This window comes from Geotrypetes seraphini, chromosome 2 (assembly GCF_902459505.1).
Source record: "Geotrypetes seraphini chromosome 2, aGeoSer1.1, whole genome shotgun sequence".
NCBI lineage: Eukaryota > Metazoa > Chordata > Amphibia > Gymnophiona > Dermophiidae > Geotrypetes > Geotrypetes seraphini.
Genome location: NC_047085.1, coordinates 309,781,915 through 309,809,876, shown reverse-complemented (window position 1 = coordinate 309,809,876; position 27,962 = coordinate 309,781,915). Strand labels below are relative to the sequence as shown.

The window sequence follows — 27,962 nt, the reverse complement described above, 5'->3', positions numbered from 1 at the left end:
GGGAGCTCATTGCAACCTTTAATCCATTCAGGGGTATTGGTCGCCTACTCAGAGGAAATGGTTGATCAAATGACTAGAACTCCGAGCCATTTGGTTGACTGGTGAAGCTACAGAAGGTTCTGGAAGGCAAGGCAGTCCAGATCTTCTCAGGCAATGCTACAGCAGTGGCCTATGTCAATCGCCAGGGGGCACCAAGAGAGACCATTTGTGTCTGGAGGCTCGCTTACTTTTCACCTAGGTGGAACGTCATCTGCAAGCACTCTCGGTGGCGCACGTAGTGGGAGAGGACAATATCCAAGCCTACTTCCTCAACAGATAGACCTTGGAACCAGGCGAGTGGGCACTGTCGGAGACAGCATTCCAAGCCATTGTTCGCCACTGGGGTCGACCACAATTCGACCTCATGGCTACAGCAAAGAACAAAAAGGTGGACCAGTTCTTCAGTCAAAGATACAAGCATGTAAGCACAGGCCTGGATGCTCTGGTACAGCCGTGGCCACAGAGCGTGCTTTTTTATGTCTTTCTCCCATGGCCCATATTTGGACGAATCCTTCAAAGGATTGTAGGTCATCAGGGAACGGTCATTCTCGTAGCTTCTGACTGGCTACTGGCTTCTGGTACATCTTCAGACGGGTTCCGGTTTCAGGCTTCATGTGCATCTGGATCTTCTTTCCCAAGGTCCAGTGTGCCTAGAAGATCCAGATTGCTTTGCTCTTACAGCCTGGCTCTTGAACACGAAGCATTAGCACATAAGGGGTACTCAGAAGTGGTCATTACAACTCTTCTCAAGTCTAAGAAGCCAACAGTGGTTTCGGCCTATGCTAAGGTGTGACAGACTTTTCCGTATTAATGCACCCAGGAAATGGTGGAGCTGTTTTCAGCTCTGATATCTACGATGTTGGTTTTCATCCAAGCTGGCCTTGACAAGGGACTTATGTTGGCTTCCCTTCGGGTCAAGTTGCCTGGCTCTTTTGTTTCAGAGCTCGAGACCACAGATCTACACAGGTGTCTCATCCAGACATAGCCAGATTTTGAAGGGTGCACTGCACATTAGACCTCCTGTCAAAGCGCTGTTCCCTTCATGGGATCTTAATGTGGTTCTACGGGATCTTAGCCAAGCACCGTTCAAGCCACTGAAGGAGACGTTGCTGAAGGATTTGACGCTGACGGTTTTTCTGGTGGCCTGACCTTGCCGAGATGGGTCTTGGAACTCCAGGTTCTTTCTTTAGCCTTTCCTTAAGATCTCTGATATTGGAGTCTCTTTACGTACCGTTCCTTCTTTCCTGCCAAAAGTGGTTTTGGTATTTCATGTCAATTGGGAAGTTTGATTGCCAGCATTATAGTTCACAGGTTCCAAGAAACAGGACCGGATTTTAAAGAAGTTGGATGTGAGAAGAGTACTTCTTTGATATCTAGAGGTCTCCAATGAAGAAGCTTGAAGAAAATGTATGCTTATGAAGCTGTTTTGAATTCCTGGCAGAGACTATACCATCTTTACAAATCGATTAAATTTCTTTTTGGTTCCCTGACGCAGGAGAGAAACAGGTTTAGCCTGTCAGAACCTCTGACAAAGTTAAGTGTCTTGTCATTCTAATTGAACACTTTTTGAAGATTAGACTGTGATATATAACACTCAAAGGTGTTTGAAGGCACTTTAAGCATATGTGGTGATTGGGTGATGAGGCGATATTCTTGGGTTAAATACGCCTTGTTTTTGCTTCTATGTCTCTGAGCATATTCAGCCTTTGAATTAATGCTTATGTGCACCTTTATTTTTGATAAACATGCTGCCTTCAGCAGCCCCAGAAGCTTTCCCTCTGCAGAACAGGAAGTTGAAGCAGAGGGAAAGCTTCCAGGGCCTCTAAAAGTAGCATGTTCAGCTTACTGCCGGTGGCCCAAAGGAGAAAAAATTGAGAGAGGAGTATCCATCCCACAGGAGGAGAGGGGGGAGAAATGTCACACCCAATTAGGGGGAGGGAGGGGTAAAGAAGAAAGTCATCAAATTGGGAAGAAGGGAGAAAGGAAGGAAGACCAAGAAAGGGAAGGGAAGCAAGAAAGAAGAGAAAGAGATACCAGACCATTGGGGAGGGAGGGAAGGGGAAGCAAAGGAGAGAGATGTCAAACCACAGGTGAAGGGGAGAGAGAGATGGAAGGGAAGGAGACAGAGATGCCAGACCATGGGGTTGGGCAGTGGCATACCAAGGGCAGACACTGGATGGAAGGGGTAGAGAGAGAAAGGGCAGATGTTTCTCCTCCACTGCCGACTCCAAACTCCATCCCTTCTTTCGTGCTGCATTGTATGCCTGAAACAGACGTCAAGCTCTATCTCTAGCAGTATTCAAATCCAAGCTAAAAGCCCACTTTTTCGAGGCTGCTTTCAACTCCTAACTCCCAATCACCATACGATACCTATCATTCTCTCTGCAAGAATCTTCCCAACCCCTATCTGTCCCATTTGTTTTGTCTCACTGTCCTAATTAGATTGTAAGCTCTTCTGAGCAGGGACCATCTATTACATGTTGAATGTACAGCGCTAAGTACGCCTTTCTGCGCTATAGAAATTATAAACAGTAGTAGATGCTTGATGGAAGGAAAGGGCAAAGAAAGAGGGTAGACACTGGATGGAAGGGAAGAGCATAGAATGAGGGCAGATGCTAGATGGAAGGGAAGGACATAGAAAGAGGGCAGATGCTGGATGGAAAGAGGGAGTTGCTACATTGAGGGGGGCAAGGAAAGAGAAAAATGCTGGACTCGGGGCAAGGAGGGAAAGAGTTGCTACCTTGAGGGAGGCAAGAAGAGAGAGAGAGAGGTGATGCATGGTGGGGCAAGGAGAGCGAAAGAAGCACTGGACTCAGGGAAAGGAGGGAGCGAGGTGCTGCATGGGGGGCACAGAGGAGGAAAGAAGCTCTGAACTCAGGGAGGCATGGAGGGCAAAAGGTATTGAATTGGGCAAAGGTGCTGCAATGGGGGCAAGGAAGGAAAGAGATACTGAACTTGGGGAGAGGGTGGGGGGAAAAGCAAGATTGGATTGAGGACAGGAATGGGGAAACTGGATGCACAGAGATAGGGAGAGAGATACTAGATTTGAGGGGTGAGTAGGAAAAAAAGAGGAGATACACAGGCCTGAAGGCAAGAGAAAGGAGAGACCAAGATAGAGCTGAGGGTGTGTACAGAGAAAGGAAATGGGGCTAGATCAGTGGTCTCAAACTCAAACCCTTTGCAGGGCCACATTTTCAATTTGTCGTTACTTGGAGGGCCGCAGAAAAAATTGTTAATTTCTTATTAAAGAAATGACAATTTTGTATGAGGTAAAACTCTTTATAGTTTATAAATCTCTCCCCCCCCCCCACGAAGGCCTGAATGTTCCCCCCTTCTTTGCAGCATCCTCCAGCTTCCTCCCCGGCCTCCCAGTCTTAGTTCAGCTAATTACCGCAGCCTGCAGAGAGGATTGCCGGTGCTGTAGCGTTCCTTGCAGACTGCCATCAGTCTCAGCAGCACGTTCCCTCTGTCGCGGTCCCACCCTTCCTCTGACATCAGGGGCAAGATCGAAGCAGAGGGAATGTGCTGCTGAGATGACGGCAGCCTGCAAGGATCACTACAGAACTGGCAATCCTCTCTGCAGGCAGCAGTAATTATCTGAAGGTAAGAGCGGGAGGCCAGGAGGGGGGAAGCCGTAGGACGCTGCAAAGAGCAGTCAGCACTAGTACAGACCGTGGGCCACAAAATAGTACCTGGTGGGCTGCAGGTGGCCCCCGGGCCGCGAGTTTGAGACCACTGGGCTAGATAGTAGTTCAAAGATAGAGAGGAAACTACAGGTAATCAAGTGGTTTATGGTTGATTTCAAGAATTTTTTTGTTTGTGCTTGTTGTATTTTCTTTAAAAAAAAAAAAAATCTTAGTCACAATTAATCACTAACACACAACACAACTAAAATTTTTAATCTTCCTGCAACCCTAATTAAAATGCATGCAGACTGAAAAATTGCAGGAAGACCTTAGGAAATTGGAGGACTATGCATCCAAATGGCAGATGAAATTTAATGTGGACAAATGCAAAGTGAAGCACATTGGGAAGAATAATCCAAATCATAATTACCAGATGCTAGGAACCACCTTAGGAGTCAGCACCCTTTTGGGATTTTTTTTTTTTTTATGACACACATAGAGGGGAACAGGCTGAAAAATTAGAGCACATAGAGGTAAGTAAGGAGGATGTCCTCAAACAGATAGACAGATTAAAATGTGGCAAATCACCGGGCCCGGATGGGATCCACCCAAGGGTTCTGAAGGAACTAAGACAGGAAATAGCGGGCACAATCCAACATGTTTGCAACCTATCCTTGAAAACTGGTGAGGTACCAGAGGACTGGAAAGTGGCAAATGTCACACCTATCTTCAAGAAGGGATCGAGGGGTGACCCCGGGAACTACAGGCCGGTGAGCCTGACTTCAATTATAGGGAAGATGGTGGAAGCTATGATCAAGGACGGCATTTGCGAGCACATCGAGAGGAATGGCCTACTGAGAACAAGCCAGCACGGATTCTGCAAGGGAAGATCATGCCTAACGAACCTTCTGTACTTCTTTGAGGGAATAAGCAGTCGGGTGGACAATGGGGAGCCCATAGACATCATTTACCTCGATTTTCAAAAGGCTTTCGACAAGGTGCCACATGAAAGGCTACTTAAGAAGCTGTGGAGCCACGGGGTGGGAGGGGATGTGCACAGATGGATCAAGCACTGGTTGTCAGGTAGACTGCAGAGGGTCGGAGTAAAGGGTCAATATTCTGACTGGCGGGGAGTCACGAGCGGTGTGCCACAGGGATCGGTGCTGGGGCCGATACTCTTTAATATATTCATCAATGACCTGGAAAGGGAGGTAAAGTGTGAGGTTATAAAATTCGCAGACGATACCAAACTGTGCGGCAGAGTTAAGACCAGGGAGGAGTGTGAAGACCTGCAAAGGGACCTGGACAAGCTGGAAGACTGGGCAAACAAATGGCAAATGCGCTTCAACGTGGACAAATGCAAGGTCATGCATATAGGGAAAAAGAACCCGCTGTTCAGCTATAAATTGGGGGGGGTATTGTTGGGAGACAGCAGACTCGAGAGAGACTTGGGTGTGCTGGTGGATGCATCACTGAAGCCATCTGCACAGTGCGCGGCAGCCTCGAAAAAAGCCAACAGGATGCTGGGCATCATAAAGAAGGGCATAACAACCAGAACACAGGAAGTCATCATGCCACTGTATCGAGCGATGGTGCGCCCACATCTGGAATACTGCGTTCAGTATTGGTCGCCGCACCTCAAGAAGGACATGGCGGTACTTGAAAGAGTCCAAAGGAGAGCAACGAGAATGGTAAGAGGGCTGGAACACTGCCCATACGCCGAGAGGCTGGATAGGCTGGGGCTCTTCTCTCTGGAGAAAAGGAGGCTCAGGGGAGATATGATAGAAACCTTCAAGATCATGAGGGGCATAGAGAGGGTGGATAGGGACAGATTCTTCAGACTGAAGGGGACAGCTAATACGAGGGGGCATTCTGAGAAACTGAAGGGAGATAGGTTCAAAACAAACGCAAGGAAGTTTTTTTTCACCCAGAGGGTCGTGGACACTTGGAATGCATTACCGGAGGAAGTGATCAGGCAGAGTACGGTCCAGGGATTCAAACAGGGATTGGACGGATTCCTGAGGGATAAAGGGATCATGGGATACTGAAGGAGGAGCTGGGATGTAACACAAGTATAGAAAGTTAACCAGGTAATGAGTAAAAACCAACCAGGTCGTGCATGTGAAAGACCGGAGGGCTAGGGCTTCGATAGGAAGGCAGGACTTAAATGGGAAGCCAAGGTGGCAATGGAGCCCCTTCTGATGATTCTGACAGGTCGTGACCTGTTTGGGCCGCCGCGGGAGCGGACTGCTGGGCAGGATGGACCTGTGGTCTGACCCGGCGGAGGCACTGCTTATGTTCTTATGTTCTTATGTTCTTACATAATATGTTATAATATATTATACAATATGTAATGTATGAATGAAAAGTAATAGAAGGGTGGGGGGAGGGAGAGGGGATAAAATTTATTTAGAACATAATGTATTAGATATAAAAATGTTATTGAATATTCATCAATTGTATTCTAACATGTTGTACACTTTCTGTAAAATTTGAAAATTAAAAATATTATATTAAAGTAATAAAAGGGTGGGGGGAGGGTGAGGGGGAAAATCAAATTTAGATATACAATATATTAGATATAAAAGTGATACTATGCAATTATCAATTGTATTTTAATATGTTGTACACTTTATGTAAAATTTGAAAATAAAAAATAATGGGAAAAAAAAAAGGAGTCAGCACCCAAGAAAAAGATCTAGGTGTCATCGTAGACAATACACTGAAACCTTCCGTCCAGTTTGCAGCGGTGACCAAAAAAAGTAAACAAGATACTAGGAATTATTAGAAAAGGGATCGTAAATAAGACCAAGAATATTATAAAACCTCTGTATCGCTCCATAGTATGATACTAGGAATTTTTAGAAAAGGAATAGTAAATAAGACAAAGAATATTATAAAGCCTCTGTATCGCTTGGAAAAAGAGATGGCTGAGAGATGATATGATTACAGTTTACAAAATCCTGAGTGGTGTAGAATGGGTAAAAGGGAATCGATTTTTCATTCTTTCAAAAAGTACAGAGGCCAGGGGACACTCAATGAAAGTACATGGAAATACTTTTAAATCTAAAAAAAAAAAAAATACAATTGATGATACAGTAAAAGAAAATGAAAAATTTGTACTATAAAGAGTTACGGAATTATGTGAGCAATGGAATCCTTTACATCTTTCTTGGTGGGGGAGAGTTCAAACTATTGAAATGATGATTTTGCCTGTGGTTTGTTATCAAATGAGTATGATACCAATTTTTTTTCAAAGGTCCTTTTATTAAAAGCTTAATGGTATTCTTACGAAATTTCTTTGGCTGGGTAAAATGCCTAGAATTGCTTTAGTATCCTTGCAAAAGCCAACTGAGGAGGGCAGGGTAAATTTTCCAAATTTTTATAGGTACCATGAAGCCTATATTTTACGTCAGGGTATGTATTGGATCCTCCCAGAACTCATAGACAATGCCCCGGATTGGTTGTATTTAGAATGGCGCCTCTTGTTCCCTTTAAATTTAGTTCACGTGCCAAGTATTAATATGCCCAGGAGATATAAAGAGAATAAAATTTTAATGGATACATGGAAAACATTGAGATATATTAGTAACTTAACACCTATTCCAATTAATAAATCAACTAATCAATCCTTATGGATAATCTCCAAGATTAAAATCGGCGGAGCCCAAGTTCTTTGAAAGAACTGGATTATTGCAGGCATTCGAACTCTGAATGATGTTATTTCAGATGGTAAACTGCTTTAATTTTCACAATTGCAACATAGATTTGGTCTTAATAAAACACAAAGTTTTAAGTGGTTGCAGTTGAAGCAGGCTATTCAGATGGGAATGGAAGAATCCCTGAATGGAAGAATCTTAATAAACAATATAGTCTGGAGTTCCTATGCTTCCAAGCAGACTTCCTAGGACATCAAGCCGCATTGTGGTATAAATTATTATCTGGATTCTTGAATAAAAAAACAAAATGTGGTCTTAGAGACATTTGGAGCATTGAGATTAAGCAGCAGATGTCTGCATCTCAATGGCCACGGATTTGGTCTTGGAGGATGAGATGTAAAGTGTCAGCATCTATGAGGCAAACTTGGTTCTTTTTGTTACATAGAGCATTTTGGACCCCTGTTCGTTTACAAAAATTAGATAGTTCTAAGTCCAATAAATGCTGGCACTGTAATCTGGAACCAGGGACATTAGATCATCTACTTTATTATTGTCCCTATATCAAGTTATTTTGGAATTCAATCTGGTCTCAAGTAAACTCTTTGTTGGAAAACCATGTTGCACTTTCCTATGATACTGTTTTATTCGGAATGGCTATGAGAAAGAAAAGTCAAATATCGTATAATAACAAACTTTTTATAAAGATTTATATTCTTCTGAATCTTATGAAAATAAAGAACAAGATGGATTAAATTTTTTAAATTCATTCATTGGACCAAATGTTCCGGATCATATAAAAAGAAGTTTAGAAGATCCTATATCTTTAAAAGAAGTAGAATCAGCATTGAAGTCTCTTAGAGTTGGATCCGCTCCAGGTGGCGATGGATATACTGTTGAATTTTATAAATCATTTCAAAATATTATTTTACCATATCTATTAAATTTATATCAGTACCAAATGAACAATGGGAATATATCAGGTACTATGGCTGATTCTGTAATTATTGTCTTGCCAAAACCAAACAGGGATCCTACTTTGGTTTCAAATTACAGGCCTATCTCTTTATTAAATGTAGATGGTAAATTGCTTGCTAAAGTATTAGCATCAAGATTTTCAAAAGCTCTTCCTTTTATTATTGATGTCCACCAAACAGGATTTATTGCTAAAAGGTATTCTTCAAATAATACTAGATTAGCATTTCACTCTTTAAATTTAGCAAAAAATATTAATGATCCAGCTTTTATAGTGTCTTTAGATGCAGAAAAAGCATTTGATAGAGTGGAATGGAGTTTTATGTATCAAGCTTTAGAATGGTTTGGTATAGGCCCCGGTTTTAATAAAATGATTCAGACATTGTATAGCTCTCCTGGTGCAAGATTATATATTAATAATAATTTATCAGATAGATTTAACTTGCGAAGGGGAGTTAGACAAGGATGTCCTTTGTCCCCCTTACTTTTTGATGTTGTTCTTGAACCCTTATTAATTGCAATTAATCAAACTAAGGGGATAAAGGGAATCCCATACTCTAACTGGGAATTTGAACTTTATCCCAGGACAAGCAGGCAGCATATTCTTGACTGATGGGTGACGGCACCGACGGAGCCCCGGTACGGACACTTTTAGAGTGATTGCACTCTAAGAACTTGGAAAGTTCTAGAGACCGCACCGCGCATGCGCGAGTGCCTTCCCGCCCGACCCCGTCGCGCGGTCCCTCAGTTTCTTAGTTTCCGCGGAGCTAAGAAGTCGCATGTTTCAACGGCTGTTGAAAATTTTTTCCTTCGCCTTTCCGCTCGCGTAAACTTCTTGGGTTTTTTCTGCCCTTCCTTTTGTTTTCTTTCATTTGTAAAAAAAAAAATATATATATATTTCTTTTTTCGAGTTTTTCTTGATTTGCCCCGGCGGGGCCTACTGCCATCATCGAGGCCTCGGCCTTCGATTTGGCAGAAGCCGTTTTTCCGTTCATGCCCCCCCAGCCCGGGTTCAAGAAGTGCCAGCGGTGTGCACGGCCTATTTCCCTTTCAGACCCACACAACTGGTGCCTACAGTGTCTGGGTCCGGAACATCAGGCCTCCTCCTGCACCCGCTGTGCCACTTTGAAAAAGCGGACTCTGAAAAATCGTGAAATACAACAGAGACTGCTCTTCGGCACCGACATGTCCGACCCCGCGTCCTCGACACCGGTTCCGGTACCTGTTTCGTCGGCACCCACCTCATCGACGCCGCGCGATACCGTGCCGGCGTCGCAGCATACAGGTAAGCCGGCTAAGAAGCCTTCCCCGCTGGAGCGTCCTCCGGTCTCCATTGCAGAGAGTCCAGTCCTGCCGACCGTGAGGCGCCAGCGGAAGCGCTCCGCCCCTATTGAGGTGAGTCCCTCGACATCGGGCTCCTCATCTCCGGGGCGTAGAGCGGCACCGCAGGTACCGCAGAAGAAAAAGGCGGTACCGGTGCCCTCCCTCGATGATCGCATTGCGGCCATCTTACAAACACAGCTTAAGGATCAGCTCCAAAAGCTCCTTCCAGCTCTGCTGGCACCGAGCCCTCCGGTGTCGGTCCCCACTGGGCCACCGGTACCGATTGTGGAACAACCTATATTGTCGGCATCCACTCTTTCGGTACCGGTACACTCGGCCTCATCGGTATCGATGCCTGTCCTCGCGCCGGAGTCCAGATCTCATCACCAATCGGTGCAGACTTCAGCTCCGGTGCAGATTTCGGCTCCAATACAACCGATAACATCACCCGGTACCGCATCGATGAGGTCGGGTAAATCGATACGCAAGTCCCGGCACCTAGAACCATCCACTCCTGAGAGTCGGGACCGTGGTGCCCATATTCGGGACCCTGATCTGTGGGGAGATTCTGAAGAGCCTTTTCTCTCAGAAGGGGAGTGTTCATCAGAGAAAGACGAGCCTGTTCCTCAGGACACTTCATCAAAACCTGAGTCCACATCTTTCTCCTCTTTTTTGAGAGATATGTGTGACTCTTTTTCTATTCCTTTGGAGGCTGAGTCTAAAAAGTCTAAAGCCTTTTTGGACGCTCTTGATTTTGACCAGCCTCCAAAGGAATTCTTGAAACTCCCTTTACATGATATCCTGAGGGAAACCTTTTACAAAAATTTGGAGACTCCTCTTACTGTACCGGGAGCCCCCCGCAAATTGGATTCCCTGTATAAGGTTATCCCTATCCCTGGGTTCGACAAACCACAGCTCCCACATGAGTCTCTCCTTGTAGAATCCACCCTCAAGAAGTCCACAGGAGCTAGTGTCTATGCCTCTGTTCCTCCTGGCAGAGAGGGTAAAGCCATGGACAAGTTTGGTAAGCGACTTTACCAGAATGCGATGCTTGCTAATCGATCTGGTAACTATGCTTTTCACTTTTCTTTTTATTTAAAGCATCTCCTTACCACCATGGCTTCCTTTGAGCAGTACCTTCCTGTGGGGAAACGTGAGGCTTTCCATCAATGCTCTTCATCTCTTTTCCAGCTCAGGAAATTCATGGTAAGGTCTATATACGACACCTTTGAGCTTACCTCCAGGGCAACAGCCATGTCTGTAGCCATGCGCCGGTTGGCCTGGCTCAGAGTCTCCGAGCTTGATGTTAATCATCAAGACCGGTTGGCTAATGCCCCATGTGTAGGGGATGAGCTGTTTGGAGAATCGATGGACTCAACAACTCAGAAGCTCTCAGCTCACGAAACCCGCTGGGATACACTTCTTAAGACCAAAAAGAAACCTCCACCTCCACGGCCATTCAGACAGCAATCGGCCTATCAACGGCGTTTTGTGGCTCGTCCCTTGCAGTCTTCCACTCAACAGCCTAGGAGGCAGCGCCAACAGCAGCGGCAAACGCCTAGACCCCAGCAGCAACAACCAGCCAAGCAGCCTCCGCAGCAAAAATCTACTCAGCCCTTTTGACTTAATTCTCGAGGGCATAGCCAGCGTTCAAACATCTCCACTCCTCCCTCAACCGATAGGAGGACGACTCTCTTTCTTTCTCAGCCGGTGGGAAGTTATCACTTCGGACCAATGGGTCCTCAACATCATCCGCCACGGCTACTCTCTCAACTTTCACACCCTTCCGGGCCAAAGTCTACCAAAAGAGTCTGCTTTGCACACTCCTCAATCTGCCCTCCTTCTTCAGGAGGTTCAATCCCTCCTACTTCTGAACGCCATAGAGGAAGTTCCTCTAGAACAGAAGGGGCAGGGATTCTACTCCCGTTATTTTCTAGTTCCCAAAAAAACAGGGGACCTCAGACCAATTCTAGATCTGCGAGACCTCAACAAATGCTTGGTCAAAGAAAAATTCAAGATGCTATCTCTAGCTACACTTTATCCTCTCCTCGATCACAACGACTGGCTATGCTCTCTCGATCTCAAAGAGGCCTACACTCACATTCCAATCAACCCGGCCTCCAGACAGTACCTTCGCTTTATGATCAATCACTGTCATTACCAATACAGAGTGCTCCCCTTCGGTCTTGCCTCCTCTCCAAGGGTGTTCACAAAATGTCTGGTGGTGGTGGCAGCATTTCTACGCTCCCACCACCTTCAGGTTTTTCCCTACCTGGACGACTGGTTAATCAAGGCCATTTCATCTCAAACTGTTCTTCTGGCCACCAACCAGACCATCTTTTTTCTACAACTCCTAGGGTTCGAAATCAATATACCCAAGTCTCACCTTCTTCCTACGCAGAGACTTCAATTCATTGGAGCGGTGCTGGACACTGTCCAGATGAGAGCCTTCTTACCGGACAACCGTCTTCACAACCTCCAATCGCTCTGTCAGCAGGTGATGCCTCAGCAATCCATTTCTGCAAAGCAGATGATGATTCTCTTGGGTCACATGGCCTCCACAGTTCATGTCACACCCCTGGCACGTCTTCACCTGCGTACTCCTCAATGGACCCTGGCTTCCCAGTGGTCTCAAGCGACAGACTCTTGCTCACGACACATATCTGTGACATCATCTCTTCGTCAGTCTCTGCAATGGTGGTTGATATCCTCAAATCTCTCCAGGGGCCTTCTGTTCCATCTGCCTCCTCATCAACTGGTCATCACCACCGACGCCTCCCCTTATGCATGGGGAGCCCATTTGAACGAGTTCCAAACTCAAGGCCTTTGGACTCCTCAGGAAAAGAAGCATCACATCAATTTCCTGGAACTCAGGGCAATGTTCTATGCCCTCAAGGCCTTCCAACACCTTCTGTTTCCTCAAGTCCTTCTGCTCTGCACAGACAATCAAGTTGCCATGTACTACATCAACAAACAGGGTGGGACAGGCTCTCGCCTCTTATGTCAGGAAGCTCAGAGAATCTGGTCTTGGGCCACCACTCGTCACTTATTCCTGAAGGCGATTTATATTCAGGGAGAACAGAATTACTTAGCGGACAAGCTCAGCAGAGTTCTCCAACCCCACGAATGGACTCTCGATCCATCGACTCTACAGTCCATCTTTGCCCAATGGGGCACTCCTCAGGTGGACCTCTTTGCAGCTCCCCACAATCATCAGTTGCCCCTATTCTGCTCCAGACTCTACTCTCCTCACCGTCTGGCAGCGGATGCTTTTCTTCTGGATTGGTCCAACCTGTTCCTCTATGCTTTCCCTCCTCTACCGCTCATGCTTCGGACCTTGTTCTAACTAAAGAGGGAACGAGCCACCATGATACTGATTGCCCCACGGTGGCCCAGGCAGCATTGGTTCTCCCTTCTACTTCAACTCAGTTCCAGGGATCCATTTCTGCTTCCACTGTTTCCATCTCTGCTTACACAGGATCAGGAAACCCTCCTGCATCCCAACCTACAGTCTCTACACCTGACAGCTTGGTATCTCTCGGGCTGACTTCAACTGATCTTCTCCTTTCTCAGCCTGTTCGCTCCATTCTGGACGCATCCAGGAAACCGGCCACTCTACAATGTTACCATCAAAAGTGGACGAGGTTTTCCGCCTGGTGTCTCCTGCATCATCATGACCCCAAATCTCTTGCAGTGGAGACCCTATTGGATTATCTGCTTTCTCTATCTAACTCTGGCCTCAAGTCTACCTCCATCAGAGTCCATCTCAGTGCCATCACGGCCTTTCATGAGCCAGTCCATGGGAAACTCCTCTCAGCTCATCCCCTGGTCTCCAGATTCATGCGGGGTCTTTTCAATGTGAAGCCACCTCTCAAAGCTCCTCCTGTTGTCTGGGATCTCAATGTGGTTCTCTCCACTTTGATGAAGCCTCCATTTGAACCTTTAGCTACTACCACCTTCAAGTTTCTCACTTGGAAGGTACTTTTCCTTATAGCTCTCACCTCTGCCAGGAGGGTCAGTGAGCTCCATGCATTAGTTTCTGACCCACCTTTCACAATCTTTCATCATGACAAGGTGGTTCTACGTACACATCCAAAGTTTCTCCCTAAGGTTGTCTCTGAGTTCCATCTCAACCAATCTATTGTACTGCCTGTTTTTTTTCCCAAACCTCACTCCCATCCCGGAGAACAGGCTCTTCATACTTTGGACTGTAAGCGGGCGTTAGCTTACTATTTGAACCGTACTAAGCCCCACAGATCATCGCCCCAACTTTTTCTGTCCTTTGATCCGAATAAATTGGGACGTCCTGTTTCTAAGCGTACGCTATCTAATTGGCTTGCGGCATGCATTTCTTTCTGCTATTCTCAGTCCGGACTGACACTGGAAGGTTCTGTCACGGCCCATAGAGTTCGAGCTATGGCAGCATCTGTAGCTTTCCTCCGTTCCACTCCTATTGAGGAAATCTGCAAGGCTGCCACTTGGTCCTCAGTTCATACTTTTACATCTCACTATTGTCTGGACGCATTCTCCAGACGGGATGGTCACTTCGGCCAATCTGTTTTGCAAAATTTGTTTTCCTAATGGCCAACCTTCCCACCATCCCTCTTTTTGTTAGCTTGGAGGTCACCCATCAGTCAAGAATATGCTGCCTGCTTGTCCTGGGATAAAGCACAGTTACTTACCGTAACAGGTGTTATCCAGGGACAGCAGGCAGATATTCTTGCATCCCACCCACCTCCCCGGGTTGGCTTCTTAGCTGGCTTATCTTAACTGAGGGACCGCGCGACGGGGTCGGGCGGGAAGGCACTCGCGCATGCGCGGTGCGGTCTCTAGAACTTTCCAAGTTCTTAGAGTGCAATCACTCTAAAAGTGTCCGTACCGGGGCTCCGTCGGTGCCGTCACCCATCAGTCAAGAATATCTGCCTGCTGTCCCTGGATAACACCTGTTACGGTAAGTAACTGTGCTTTCTGCATATGCAGATGATATTTTACTATATTTAAGAGAACTGGGGAATACTGTTCCATGTTTACTTAATCTTCTAGAGAAGTTTGGAAAATTTTCTGGATATAAAATTAATTGGAGTAAATCTGAAGTTCTTCTAATTAATGTTCATTGTACCAAAGGATTATTTGATTCATATTCATTTATGTGGAAAGATGAAGGTTTAAAATACTTAGGTATTACTATCAAAAATACAATTGAAGACACAGTGAAAGAGAATGAAAAACTTTTATTAAGAAAGATAACAGAAATGTGTGAGCAATGGAATCCTTTACATCTCTCTTGGTGGGGAAGAGTTCAAACAATTAAAATGATGATATTGCCTGTGGTTTGTTATCAAATGAGTATGATACCAATATTTTTTCTGGGGTCATTTTATAAAAAGTTAAACAACGTTCTTACAAAATTTGTTTGGTTTGGGAAAAGATTCAGAATTGCTTTAGCATCATTACAAAGACCAATTTTGGAGGGAGGGGTAAATTTTCCAAATTTTTATAGGTACCATCAAGCCTATATTCTAAGACAGGGTATGTATTGGATCCTCCCAGATCTCATGGAGAATGTACCAGATTGGTTATATTTAGAATGGTGGCTCCTGTTCCCATTACATTTAGAACATGTAGTTAGTATAAAATTGCCTAGGAAATACAAGGATAATAGAATTTTACTGGATACTTGGAAGACCTTAAGATATATTAGTAATCTATCACCGGATCCAATTGCTAAATCACTAAGTCAATCTATTTGGGTAAACTCCAGGATCAAGATTGGCGGATTTAAGATTGTCTGGAAACAATGGATAATTGCAGGTATACGGACATTGAATGATGTCATTTCAGAAGGATCACTGCTTAGTTTTTCACAATTGCAACATAAATTTGGCTTAAATAAAACACAGTATTTTAAATGGATGCAATTGAAGCAGGCTATTCAGGCAGGGTTCCCTGAATGGAAGGATCTTAATACTCAATATAGCTTGCAGGTTCTGTTTCCAGGCGGATTTTTTTGGGACACCAAGCCGCAAAATGGTATAAATTGTTATATGGATTTTTAAATTAAAAAAAGAAAACTGGACTTAGGGATATTTGGAGTATTGAGATTGGACAGACAATTTCTGCGTCTCAATGGCCACGATTTTGGTCCTGGAGATTAAGGTCTACAAGGTCAGCATCTATGAGTCAAACGTGGATGTTTTTGTTACATCGAGTTTTATGGACCCCTACGCGTTTACAAAAGATAGATAGCACTAGATCCAATAGATGCTGGCATTGTAGAATAGAAGTTGGGACGTTAGATCATTTAATTTTTTTTTGTCCCTGTGTAAATGCTTTTTGGAAACTAATTTGGCCCCAAATTAATAAATTATTAGAAAACCATGTAGGACTCTCATATGACACGATATTATTTGGTACAGCAATGAGAACTCAGAGTCCGATTTCTGCAAATAATAAAAGTTATTATTAATATTGACAGGGGTCGCCATGCAACAAATTACTCAAAATTGAAAGGATTATACTAAATTAAATTATACATTTTGGTGGAACTCAGTTTGTCATATATATAAAATGGAAAAGGTGTTAGCGTTACAACAAGGAAATCTTCATAATTTTAAAAAAATTTGGGAACCATTGACTAATTATTCTAATGATCAGATTTCTTAGCACATGGGTAGTAGATATATAGGGGTGGGATGGGGAATGTATATCATATGGAAATAGGAATATTGATAAAAGGGGGGGATTTATTCTATATTATAAGAGGATTTGTTTGTAAATACAAGTGCCATATGATAATTGATTATAATATGTTTAATTCACTTGTAAGAATTCAAAAATGAATAAATAAAAATATAAAAAAAATAAAATAAAATAACAAACTTTTATTAGTCATGACAGGGGTTGCCATTCAACATATTACCAATAATTGGAAAAATTACAAGAATCTTAATCACACATTCTGGTGGTATTCATTATGCCATATTTATAAGATGGAAAGGGCAATAGCGATACAAAAAGGAACATATAATAACTTTGTAAAGATATGGGGGCCATTGGCAAAGTATTGCAATGAATAGTCTCATCAATTCTTTTCTTTTCTTTCTTAGCTGTATTTAGCATACTCAAGGAGGAGGGTGGAGTTGGGGGGGTAATTTTACAAGATATGTTATAATATGGTATATAACATGTGTATACTCTATTTTAGTTGAAAATGTGATGAAGGGTGGATGGGTGGGTGGGGTTATTACGCTATTAGATTTTATGTGTTAGATATTATAGTGCTATATTGGAAGTACTTGTATGATGTATTTTTGTGCACTTGTTGTTTTGATTTGAAAATGAATAAAGAATTAAAAAAAACAAACAAACATGGAAATACTTTTAAACAAATAGGAGGAAATTTTTTTTCACTCAAAGAAAAGTTAAACTCTGGAACTCATTGGCTAAGGATGTGGTAACAGCGATTAGTATATCTGGGTTCAAAAACGGTTTGAGCAAGTTCCTAGATGAATAGTCCATAGTCTGCTATTGAGATAGGCATGGGGGAAGCCACTACTTGCCCTGGGATTGGTAGCATATAATATTGCTACTATTTGGGTTTTTGCCAAGAACTTGTGACCTGGATTAGCCACTGTTAGAAGCAAGATACTGGTCTGAATGCAGTTGAAATGTACTGAAGTAGTTAAATTATCTTTTGAGTGTATCTTCTTGGGTTTGTATTATAACTATTATATTACCACATTACTTTGTTAAATAAACATTTTCTTCTGTAATTTTGGTTTTAATATTGTTTCATATTTTTCATTGAGAATTTTATTTCAAATCTTTCTCTGCTAATGTTTATTTTCCTGTTTGATTATTTATCTGGTTGTCTTGGAATCTATCACATAGTTCAGCTCTGACTTTGAATAACTGAGTTACTACAGTCTCTGGGAATATAACTGAGTGAGTGCTGTTTGTTACATAGATACTTTGCCTGATTAGCATCAGCCATAACGGAGTGAGTGAATCGGAGCTCCTGGAACTTGTTCCTGAACTGTCCTGTCCCATATTAGCCTCCTTGGTTCACAGCCTGCACAAGATGAGCGTGTTGTCATATGGTTGTGGGCTGCTTAAGTTTCAGCATCTTCAGGTAAACATGGCATTTTTGGTCTTCTCAGTGAATATTCTATTATTTATTAAGTAACAAACATAGGGCTCTATTTACTGAGTGGTATTAACACATAACCCTTTCATTTTCAGTGAGACTTATTTACTAGCTATGGAAGTAATTTTATAAGGATCCACATAGATTTAGGTGGCAAGTATACATATAAATGCCAGTGTTCTAGTCATTTATGTACATATATAAAAACAAAATTACAAAAATAAAGAGTAGAAGAACTAACAACTATAACAATGTAAAAAACCACTCTCCACTTAAGTAAGGTAAGAAATTACAGCCAAGTTATCACCCTAGTCTATAATGTCTTACTTTATTTAAGTGGAGAGTGGGTTGGTTTTATGTGGGGGGGGTTTGCATTGGCATGTGTAAAAACATACATATGTAACCAGATTGTCATTTACACACTATTCTGTAAGTAACTGCTAATCTTGGATGTCACGTATTTTGCAGGTAAGCATTCACAAGGGCAGTTTGAGTAGAGTGTGGTCAGGACACTTACTTAATGTGTGTAAATGTTAGAAACTATGATTTATGTGTGTACTTCCCAAGTCTATGCACAAGCATATAGACCAGCTCTATGACTGGCATAAGTGCTCGCACATATTATAGCTGCATTATTTGCATCTAAAAATAGGTGCTCTCTATGTGCCTAACACACATTAATGTATATTAACACATTCTTATGTTAAGGCAACTTAGTAAAGTCAATAATTTCATATATGTAAATACTTCTAGAAGGTCATTTTGTAAAGTAATTTTCATATGTATGTGGTATATGGCTTAATATACTGTCTTTCCAATACAGAACAAGGTGGTTTACAAATCAAATGAAAAGCAGAAAAGAATGCCATTCTGAACAGGAAAGTGAAAGAGAGAAGATGTAGAGCAATCCTATCAGAGATTATAGTATTCCCATCAGTTAGGTGCATCCTAACTGTCAGTAAAATGCAGGAGCTGTGTATCAAATCTTAAATAACCTTAAATGGGTAAAAGGACAAACTGCTCCCAACTCCATCACCAAAGACTTTACAGAACAGAGTTTTTTTAAGACCATCTTGATCCTATGAAAGGCTAATTCAAGGTGAAGATCAGAGAGGAGGGCATTCCAGAGCAAAGGGGCAGTACAATTAAAAAAAAACAACCCAACACCTGTTTCTAGTAGAGTTATGTTTGGCATGATGGACCAATGGAAAATGAATAGTAATCATCCAAAGACTATAAAACTCTAGATGGGGTCCATTTATGTGAGTAAATGACCTCTTATAAAATACAAACTGGTTTAAAAGTACTTTTTGCGATCCTTAGAATTGACTGACATTTCCGGTTAATTCCGGAAATGACGTAGGACGCCCAGAAAGAAGCTTCGGGGAAAGATCTTATAGGAATCTTTTGAAAAATTGAAACCCTGTATGGGTGTTTGTAATCTGGACAGTGATAACAAGTATTAACCACTCTGGTCCTGATGAAGCTCTCTTATTGTAAATGAGAGCGAAACGGAGTTCTGTTTTGTCCAGAGGGCCGGGTACAAAAAACATATACCTGAGCTAAGTATTATCATGGTTACATTATAAAGTTGAAATAAGGATAAATATGAATTTAAGAAGTTGAATCATATAAGAATGACATAAGAAACGATATAATACGTAAATAGCACATAAAGTAAATGAAATGGAAAATTTGTATATATATTAAATTGAATAATAAAAAGACGTAAGGACCGATGATAGCTCACAAAACAGTTATGAGCCAAGACTAGTTCTATTAGCTTATAACCGCGAGCGCTTGAGATCCTAAGTCATTATTTCAATTTAATTTGAATCTAGTGTATGGGCTTTTGGGTTTAGCATCAGCCTATTTTTTTAAAAGTACTTTGCCAGTAGACAAGTACAGGGAGAAGAGTTTGGGCAGAGCTTGGGTGGAATTCACAACTATAAACTATGCTATTCCTTATCGTCCATAAAAGACAAGTAGGTTATGTCCCCCTGCCACCAGATGGAGAGAGAGGAAGAAAGTTCAGAGCTGAAACCCTGCCGTTTTCAGACAGTCTTTGCTTCTGCTTAGGTTGGTTTTTTCTATATACTGTGATCTCTAGTTTTCCTTGCCGTCTCCTTCCTTCTCTCTCTCGCTACTATTGTCATACTAGACACTTATTTGACTGGTTTTGAATTCCTGTTTAAATTTTGTACTTCTTTTCCTTCCTGCTTTTAGAATTGGAAGCCACTTTGATCTGCTGAGTTAGCTAAACAGGTTTATGGTGGCAGGTGACCTTAATCAGGTGTTTGATGTTACCTTAGATAGAACTCATGTGGCCCCTGCACTTGTTAACAATGTGGCTAAGGGCATACCTTTTCTTTGTAAATCCCTAGGGTTAATGGACCCCTGGCGAATGCTTCATCCTTTTGAGCGGGACTATACACACCAGTCTCGTGCACATGGGTCTTTCTCTCGCATAGACTACCTGTTAGTGTCTGAAACTTTTTTTCCCAGGTGGTGGACGTGAAAATTGTCCCCCTTGAGGTGTTGGACCATTGTCCCATCTGGATTGATGTAGCCCTGGGGGTTCACCCCGTGGGACCCTTACGGTGGAGATTTCTGTCCTATTTGCAAGAGGACCCTGACTTTTTGAAATATTCACAATGGTGGGAAGACTGTGTTGAACAATGATCAATACAGAGAGGAGCCCTTATTATTTTGGGAAACAGCTAAAGTTATGCTTAGGGGGGACATTATTGCTTTTATTTCGGTGCTTCGCAAACGAATAGCGAACGGTATTGTTAGGCTTGAAAAGCTATTTAACTTTGAAAGCTAGATACCTTAGACAGCCCTCGCCGCTGTTGCAGGAGGAGCTTCACTCGGTTCAGGTTGCGCTTAATGCCCTGTTACACGAGCGTACCAAGAGATCCCTTTTTTACCGTAAATATAAATTTTACCACTATGGGAATAGGACTGGGAAAATGCTGACCGCTTTAACCAAAAACTGGCAAGATGACAGGTATATAGCTAAGATTAGGAGGGAGGTAACTTCTTATTCGACCAGGCCCCATGACATTGCGGACGCTTTTCACCAACATTTTTCACAGTTTTACGCTAACCCGGGTCCTTATCAGGGTCCAGATATTCTGGACTATTTAGAAGATGCAGGTATGCCTCAGTTTACGGATCAACAATGTGAAGCTTTAAATAAGCCCATCCAGGGCCTAGAGATTCAGAAAGCGATACAGCAATTATGTACTTGTACTGCTCCGGGCCCTGATGGGTTTTCCCCTGAATTTTATAAAATGTTATCCCCGCATCTATGTGAATCACTTTTTCGCTATTATATCAGGGCTTTGGAAGATGTTATTTTTCCTCCCTATGTGAATGAGGCCACTATTACAATGATTCTGAAACCCAATAAACCAGTGGTCTCAAACTCAAACCCTTTACAGGGCCACATTTTGGATTTGTTGGTACTTGGAGGGCCTCAGAAGAAAATAGTTAATGTCTTATTAAAGAAATGACAATTTTGCATGAAGTAAAACTCTTTATAGTTTATAAATCTTTCCTTTTGGCTAAGTCTTAATAATAATATTGTAATTTATAGCTGAAGACATATGATCAAGAAACTATTTTATTTTACTTTTGTGATTATGATAAACATGCCGAGGGCCTCAAAATAGTACCTGGCGGGCCGCGGGTTTGAGACCACTGCAATAAACCGAGGGAAGAGGTAGAGTCATATTGCCCCATTTCTTTAATAAATGTGGACCTAAAAATTTTAGCCCGTTTGCTGGCCAGTCGTTTGACCCCTTTGTTGCCAATCCTTATTTCTGAAGAACAGGTGGAGTTTGTACAGGGTTGACATTCAGTATTGAATGTATGAAGAGCTTTACTGGCAATGTCTAGAGCCCAATCTATGAACATACCGGGCCTATTAATGAGCTTAGACGCAGCTAAAGCCTTTGATCAAGTGCAATGGTATTATTTGTTTCAAACAGTGGAATACATTGGAATTGGGGGGGGTGGTTTTTGAAGGCTTTAAGGGCTTTATACTCTGCTCCCATAGCTAAACTTTTGATCAATGGCAGTCTAACAGAAGCCTTTGGGATAGGCAGAGGGACACATCAGGGATGCCCACTGTCCCCTTTATTGTTTTATTTGAAACCGCTTCTTCGTACTATTAAGAAGGATGATAAGTTGGTAGGGCTACCTGAGGGCTCCTCCAAACTTCGAGTCTTGGCATTCACTGATGACTTACTGTTAACCTTGGCACAACCTCAGAGTTCGTTGTCAAGAGCTCTGACGTTGTTTGACGAATTTAATGTATATTCTGGCCTGACTTTGAATCATCAAAAATCTTTAGTGCTTCCATTGCAAGGGTCTGTCCGGGAGGGCTGGACGGGACCTTTTCCCCTGGAATGGGCATCTGACATTCTGAGATACTTGGGTATTTTTATACCACAAGATTTGACACAACTTTATTCTATCAATGTGCTACCATTGTTGATTCGTACAAGGGCTAGATTGAGGACATGGCAAGCATACCCCCTTACACTTTTGGGTAAAATAACGCTTTATAATATGCTGGTGATTCCCCAATGGATTTATATACTTCAAATGTTACCCTTGCTGTTGTGCCAGGGTCATCTGTTCTTATTGCAGAGGTCTTTAACTACTTATTTGTGGGGGGGGGGGGGGTAAACGTTCTCGTATTCCCTTGGCCACATTGTTTTTGCCTAGAGAACAGGGGGTTATGGGGCTATTACATTTGAGCCGGTTCAATTTGGCTTGCCAATTTAGACATCTGAATGACTGGTTTTGTATGACTACTTATTTCTCTGCAACGACTGTGGAATGTATAGCGTTCTTTCCCTATCATTTTAGCTATTTACTTCATGTTAAAAAATTGCCGGAGCGTTCTCCTTCTTTTGGAGATTTATTTTTGTTCCCAGCAAGAAAAACTTGGAAATGTCTTTGTAAATTGTTACAGCATAGCCCGTATGTGACTCCGTGTCTGCCTTTATGGGGTAATGGTGATTTTCTTCCAGGGATGGGTCTGGGGTCCTTTTCGAACTGGACTCATATAGGAATACTGTATTTGTCTCAGGTGTTACAGACCGATTGCAAGCTTCAGGAGTTTCAACAACTGCGGGAGTCCTTTCATTTTGGACTCTAAGATTGGTATTCTTATAGACAATTACAACACTATGTCCTTTCACTGCCTCGTACTGCATTGTTGGAAAAGATACAGGAGAAATTTTCGGAATCTCTCTGTTTGACTGCCCAGGTTACTATTCCACTCCAGTTTCATCATCGGTTTCTGCAAGAATTGGCAGGAGACCTGGACTATAATAATAATAATAATAACTTTATTTTTCTATACCGCCGTAGTCAGGCGACTTCTAGGCGGTTCACATTGAAAGAAGGCTGGACATTCAGCGAATAACAAAGAGTCTTAATACAATACAATAAGTCTAAATGGAAAACTTACATACTAATTGGAGTTCTATGGGTAAAGAATACATGAATACATGAAAGGAGCTTCTTGAGAGAAAGAAAAGGCGTTTACAGAGGGGGAAATCCTAGTGAGGGAGAGGACAGTTTTAGTCAATGAATTTGGTGTATAGGGCGGTTTTAATTGATTTTCGGAATGCACTGTAAGTCAGATTGGGTTCATTTATGTAGTTTTTCAGCCAGACTTGCTGTCTGTTCGCTTGGAACTTAAAGGTTCTATCCAGGAATGATTTGTATCTACAGCCTGTGATCTTTGGGTATGCAAAGATGTTTTTGCTCCTGGTTGTTCGTGTGGGGTTGTGTAGGATGAAGTGAGTTTGCAGATATGAAGGTGCTAGTCCCCAGACTTGTTTGAAACAGGTGCAAGCAAATTTGAATAGTATTCGCGCTGCTATTGGTAGCCAATGCAGTTTTTTATAGTATGGGCTAATGTGGTCATTTTTTCTTAGTCCAAAAACGGCGGTGTTTTGTACTAATCTCAGTTTTTTAAATGTTTTTTGTGGGATACCCAGGTAGATGATGTTGCAGTAGTCAAGAATGGATAGGATCAGCGCCTGCACCAGCAACCTGAAGGATGTTGGGTCGAAGTATTTTTTAATGGTCCTTAGTTTCCATAGCGTGAAGAAACATTTTTTCACTAGTGAGTTTGTGTGGGCAGTCATGGTTAGGTGTGTATCTAGAGTGATACCGAGTATTTTTATGTTTTTGGATATTGGGTATTCGTGATTGTTTATTTTTATCGATGTTCTCGTAATTTTGTCATTAGGGCTAGCCAGAAAGACTTTTGTTTTCTCTGCATTTAGTTTCAGTTTGAAATTGGTGGTCCATTTATCGATTTCTGTCATTATGTTTGAGAGGTTGTCTATAATTTCATTTATGATGTCGTTTAAGGGGATTAAAATGGATATGTCGTCTGCGTATATGTAATGCTTTAAGTTTAGTTTTTGTAGGAGGTGACCTAAGGATGCGATATAGATATTGAATAGTGTGGGCGATAGGGGGGAGCCTTGAGGCACGCCCGACGGGTTTTTCCATGGGTTGGAATAATTTCCATTGCTGATTACAGTGGTGGCAGCTCAGTGGACCACGGATATGCAGGTCCCGATATCAGCGGAGGTTGTAAAGCATAGTCTGAAACTGGGCCCTTGAGTACTACAATCTGCAGCAGAATCGGAGAGGTACAAGTTTGTGTTGCGGACCTTCTTTGCCCCGGCCCAAGCGTATCGGGCACGCCTCTGTTCTTCAAACTGTTGTCCTTGATATGGGGCGCCCCAAGCTACTTTGGGACACATGTTTTGGTCCTGTCCTGGTATAAAGGCCTTTCTCTTTACTTTGAAACTGCCCTTGTTCCCGGTGAGAAGGGGAAGCATGACATTTGTACAAAAATTGATACTTATGGGCATTAAGTCTATATTACAATGTTGGCTATCGCCCCAGACTCCTACCCTGATGCATTGGCGGATGCTGATGATACAGATAGCTGGATTTGAACGTCAAGCTCTTCCCAATTTAAACTCTAAATGGGGCACTTTGTTTCTCCAGTGTTGGTTACCGTTTGCTGCTACAATGAATCCGCGTGCCAGAAGTAGACTTCTGAATTGATACACATCACTCCATGTTTGGACTTGGTAGGGTGACTGTTCCCTGGATGGAAGGGTGGGTAGGATGGGAGGGGGGGACTTTTTGTGATTGTTCTTGTATGCTGTTTTGGTGATGTGTTGCATTGGTATTCTTATTGAAATAATAAAAATGATTTGAACATAAAAAAGAAATGCATAGATTGGTGAGGCAAGATTTCCCTTGACTAAATCCATGTTGGCTTTCTCTCATTAATCTATGCTTAACCGTCCCCTTCCGGCAATCGCCTGGCCCTTCGCTCGGCTCATCTCCTCCTTCACGATCGCTTTTTTCTCCCCTCTCTTCTCCCCTCTTCTTTCTTCATCTGCCAAGTTCGGCTAAATTTGTTGTAAATCTGATAAATTGTTGTAAATCTGCATGTCAATGCGGATCCTAACCTAATTAATGTGAACCGCCTAGAACTAGTTGGGTATGGCGGTATATAAGAATAAAATTATTATTATTATTATTATATGTTCTGCCATTTTGTTCTTTATAATAGTCTCTACCATTCTGCCCAGCACTAATGCCAAACTCACCAGTCTGTAATTTCCCAGATCACCTCTGGATGGAACCCTTTTCAAAAATCAGTATCACATTGGCCATCCTCCAGTCTTCCGGTACTATGCTGGATTTTAGTGAAAAATTACTAACAGTAGCTCTGCAAATTAATTTAGATCTTTAGTAAATACCTACCTCTATACTCAAGTAGTCTATGAAGAGGTTCAGGCTTGACTGGACAGACAGGATAAGATTTGTGAGTGTTTTCTTCCTTTTCTGGAAACTGATTTATTTTAAAAATTTCTTACCCACTTAAACCTAAGCGGCTCACAAAATACAATCATAGAGCTTTTACATTCCCTAACCCTTTCCTGTCAGCTACTGTATTATAGTTCCTTTCTTATTACCTTGTTGTTAATTGTGAACCGCTTTGATTTTTATTTGAAAGTAGATATCTCAAATTTTATTAAACATAAACATCACCCGTGTATTGGTCACTTTGGGGTCCTTTATGTGTTGAATGTGATTTAAAAGTAAATGAGAAAACTGAAAAGATTTGCCTTGTGGCTTTGGCATCAGTGTTTAACTATGACAGCAGCAAATGGCAAACATAATGCTGAGTTTTGTTTGCAGGCTTGGGAAGCCGTGAGCCTGGAATACATGCAAGAAGGAGAAACAATTATTTATGGATATAGAAAATCGTTAATACAGTATTTCACTAAGCAGCTGAAGTAGGTCAAACAATATCATAATTGTCACAGAAAGCATCTTTATATGTTTTCTGATGCATGCATGCTCTTTACCTAACAACATAATTTCCTTTCCTATGCCTTCATTGATTGTTACTATCCAGCCTGAGGTATGTACACTACCACCCCTAGACTTCCTACACTGTGTGGTTGTAGAATCTATCATTCTGCAGAAGCTATCTTCTGATATGAAAGTCTGAGATAGTAGCTCCATGACACCATTATTTGTGACCACCTGACTTTCCTCTCTCCCTGTAGTCAAACAGCAACATACTGTTTCTGAAAAGTCTGAGCTAGGTTTCTTGTTCTGCATTGCTAGTTAGCAGATGCTATATGAGTGCTATGGAGTTATTCCTCCTTCATACACAGCGAACTTGCCTCCACAGCACTCCAAACCCTAGCCATCCCAGGATAGAGATCCTTAATCAGAATATGAATCTTGGTCTCCCATTGAACACTGTCACTTCTGAGCCATAGTGTTAACCCTGCAGGTTTGTGTGTAATATGTGGACACAGATCATCCAGTGTTACTCAAGTCAGGGATGTGGCAATAATTAAAAAAAAACAAAAAAAAACAACATTTTGGGTTAGCAAAAATGGACTGACCCTTTAACCTTGGTAAGCTGAATCTGTGCTGCATGAGACTGTATGGCAATTATTATGTTTGCATCCTTAAAATTTAAAATAAGTTATTGACTATACATTGCACGGTTCTTTAAGAACTACTTGAAAGAACAAAGAAATGCCATACAGGATTAGATCAGTGGTCCATGGAGCCCATCGTACTGCCTGACAATGGAAATTCCAAGTTGCTTGAAAGAAGTACCCAGCAGATTTGCATGGGGAAATCCATTCCTGATCATTCAGTCCCAGCTATTCCTAGTAAGAGGTGGCATTCATATGAATTTGTGAATTATGCTGAATCATATAAATCACTAATTTGTGAAGAGAGCAAAACACTCACTTTAGTTCACATTTCTATTTTTAAAGAGGTTGCGTATAAGAATTTTCTTAAATGCATCTTTTTTTATTCCTTTCTTCGCTAGCCAAGAACGTGTAACCTGGAGGAGTGCAGATGAACTCCCCTGGCTCTTTCAGCAGCTCGGAGAAAAGCAGAAGTTGCATGAATGCCTGCTGAACCTCTTTGTATCCCAGAATCTTTACAAAAGGTAAGAGAGTAGCTGAGGCATACCCTCAGTCAGAAAATCCAGTAGGTATATAACTTGGCAGACTGGAATGATCAGTTGGTCTTTCACTTATCATTTATGGTTGGGGCAACTGTAGAACATGGCACCTCAATTTAGGTACCACTGGTAATGTGGGATGAAAGCCTAATTGATTTGGACACTTGAATGCTGGTATATATTTGGATGCCCTGTACAAATAGTAGTGTACTTTTAGTTGCCTCCATTTTATACCTGCTAGAGATCTGGAATAAATAATAAGTATGCCATTTGAGTGCCTATTTGTAAAATACCACTTGCCCAAATGACATTTTCACAGACAAATGTACACGTAAACACCTAACTGTCACACAGCTGGAAGGAAGGAAGAGAAGCGCTGGATCCATGGGGGTGGGGGTAGGCTGGAACTGGAGGGAAGGGAAAGAGGTACTGGAACCATAGGCTGGTTGGAGCTGGAGGGAAGGTAGTGAGGCACTGGACCCATGGAAGGGGTGGATGAAAGTGAAAAAGACACTGAACATGGAGCTGGAGGTTAGAGGCTGGAGCTAGAAGGAAAGAGAGAGAGAATATGCTGGACCTGCAGAGGGGATGGCTGACACCCCAGGGAAGGGAGAGAGGTGCTAGACCTGAAGGAA

At 42.3% G+C, this 27,962-nt stretch overlaps 1 protein-coding gene across 5 annotated transcripts in view; it reads left to right on the top strand.

Moving 5' to 3' along the window:
* Positions 1 to 27,962, top strand: part of NPHP3 (nephrocystin 3) — a 267,264-nt gene that overhangs the window by 114,647 nt on the left and 124,655 nt on the right. For all 5 annotated transcript variants that reach the window (XR_004538010.1, XM_033929971.1, XM_033929970.1 and 2 more), the window contains exons 18-20: positions 17,586 to 17,750; positions 26,028 to 26,125; positions 27,190 to 27,312. Coding sequence is in view for 4 of the 5 variants with exons in the window: in XM_033929971.1 (XP_033785862.1) it covers positions 17,586 to 17,750; positions 26,028 to 26,125; positions 27,190 to 27,312 (386 nt within the window). In the remaining variant the exon portion in view is untranslated. The remainder of the gene's footprint in view (positions 1 to 17,585; positions 17,751 to 26,027; positions 26,126 to 27,189; positions 27,313 to 27,962) is intronic.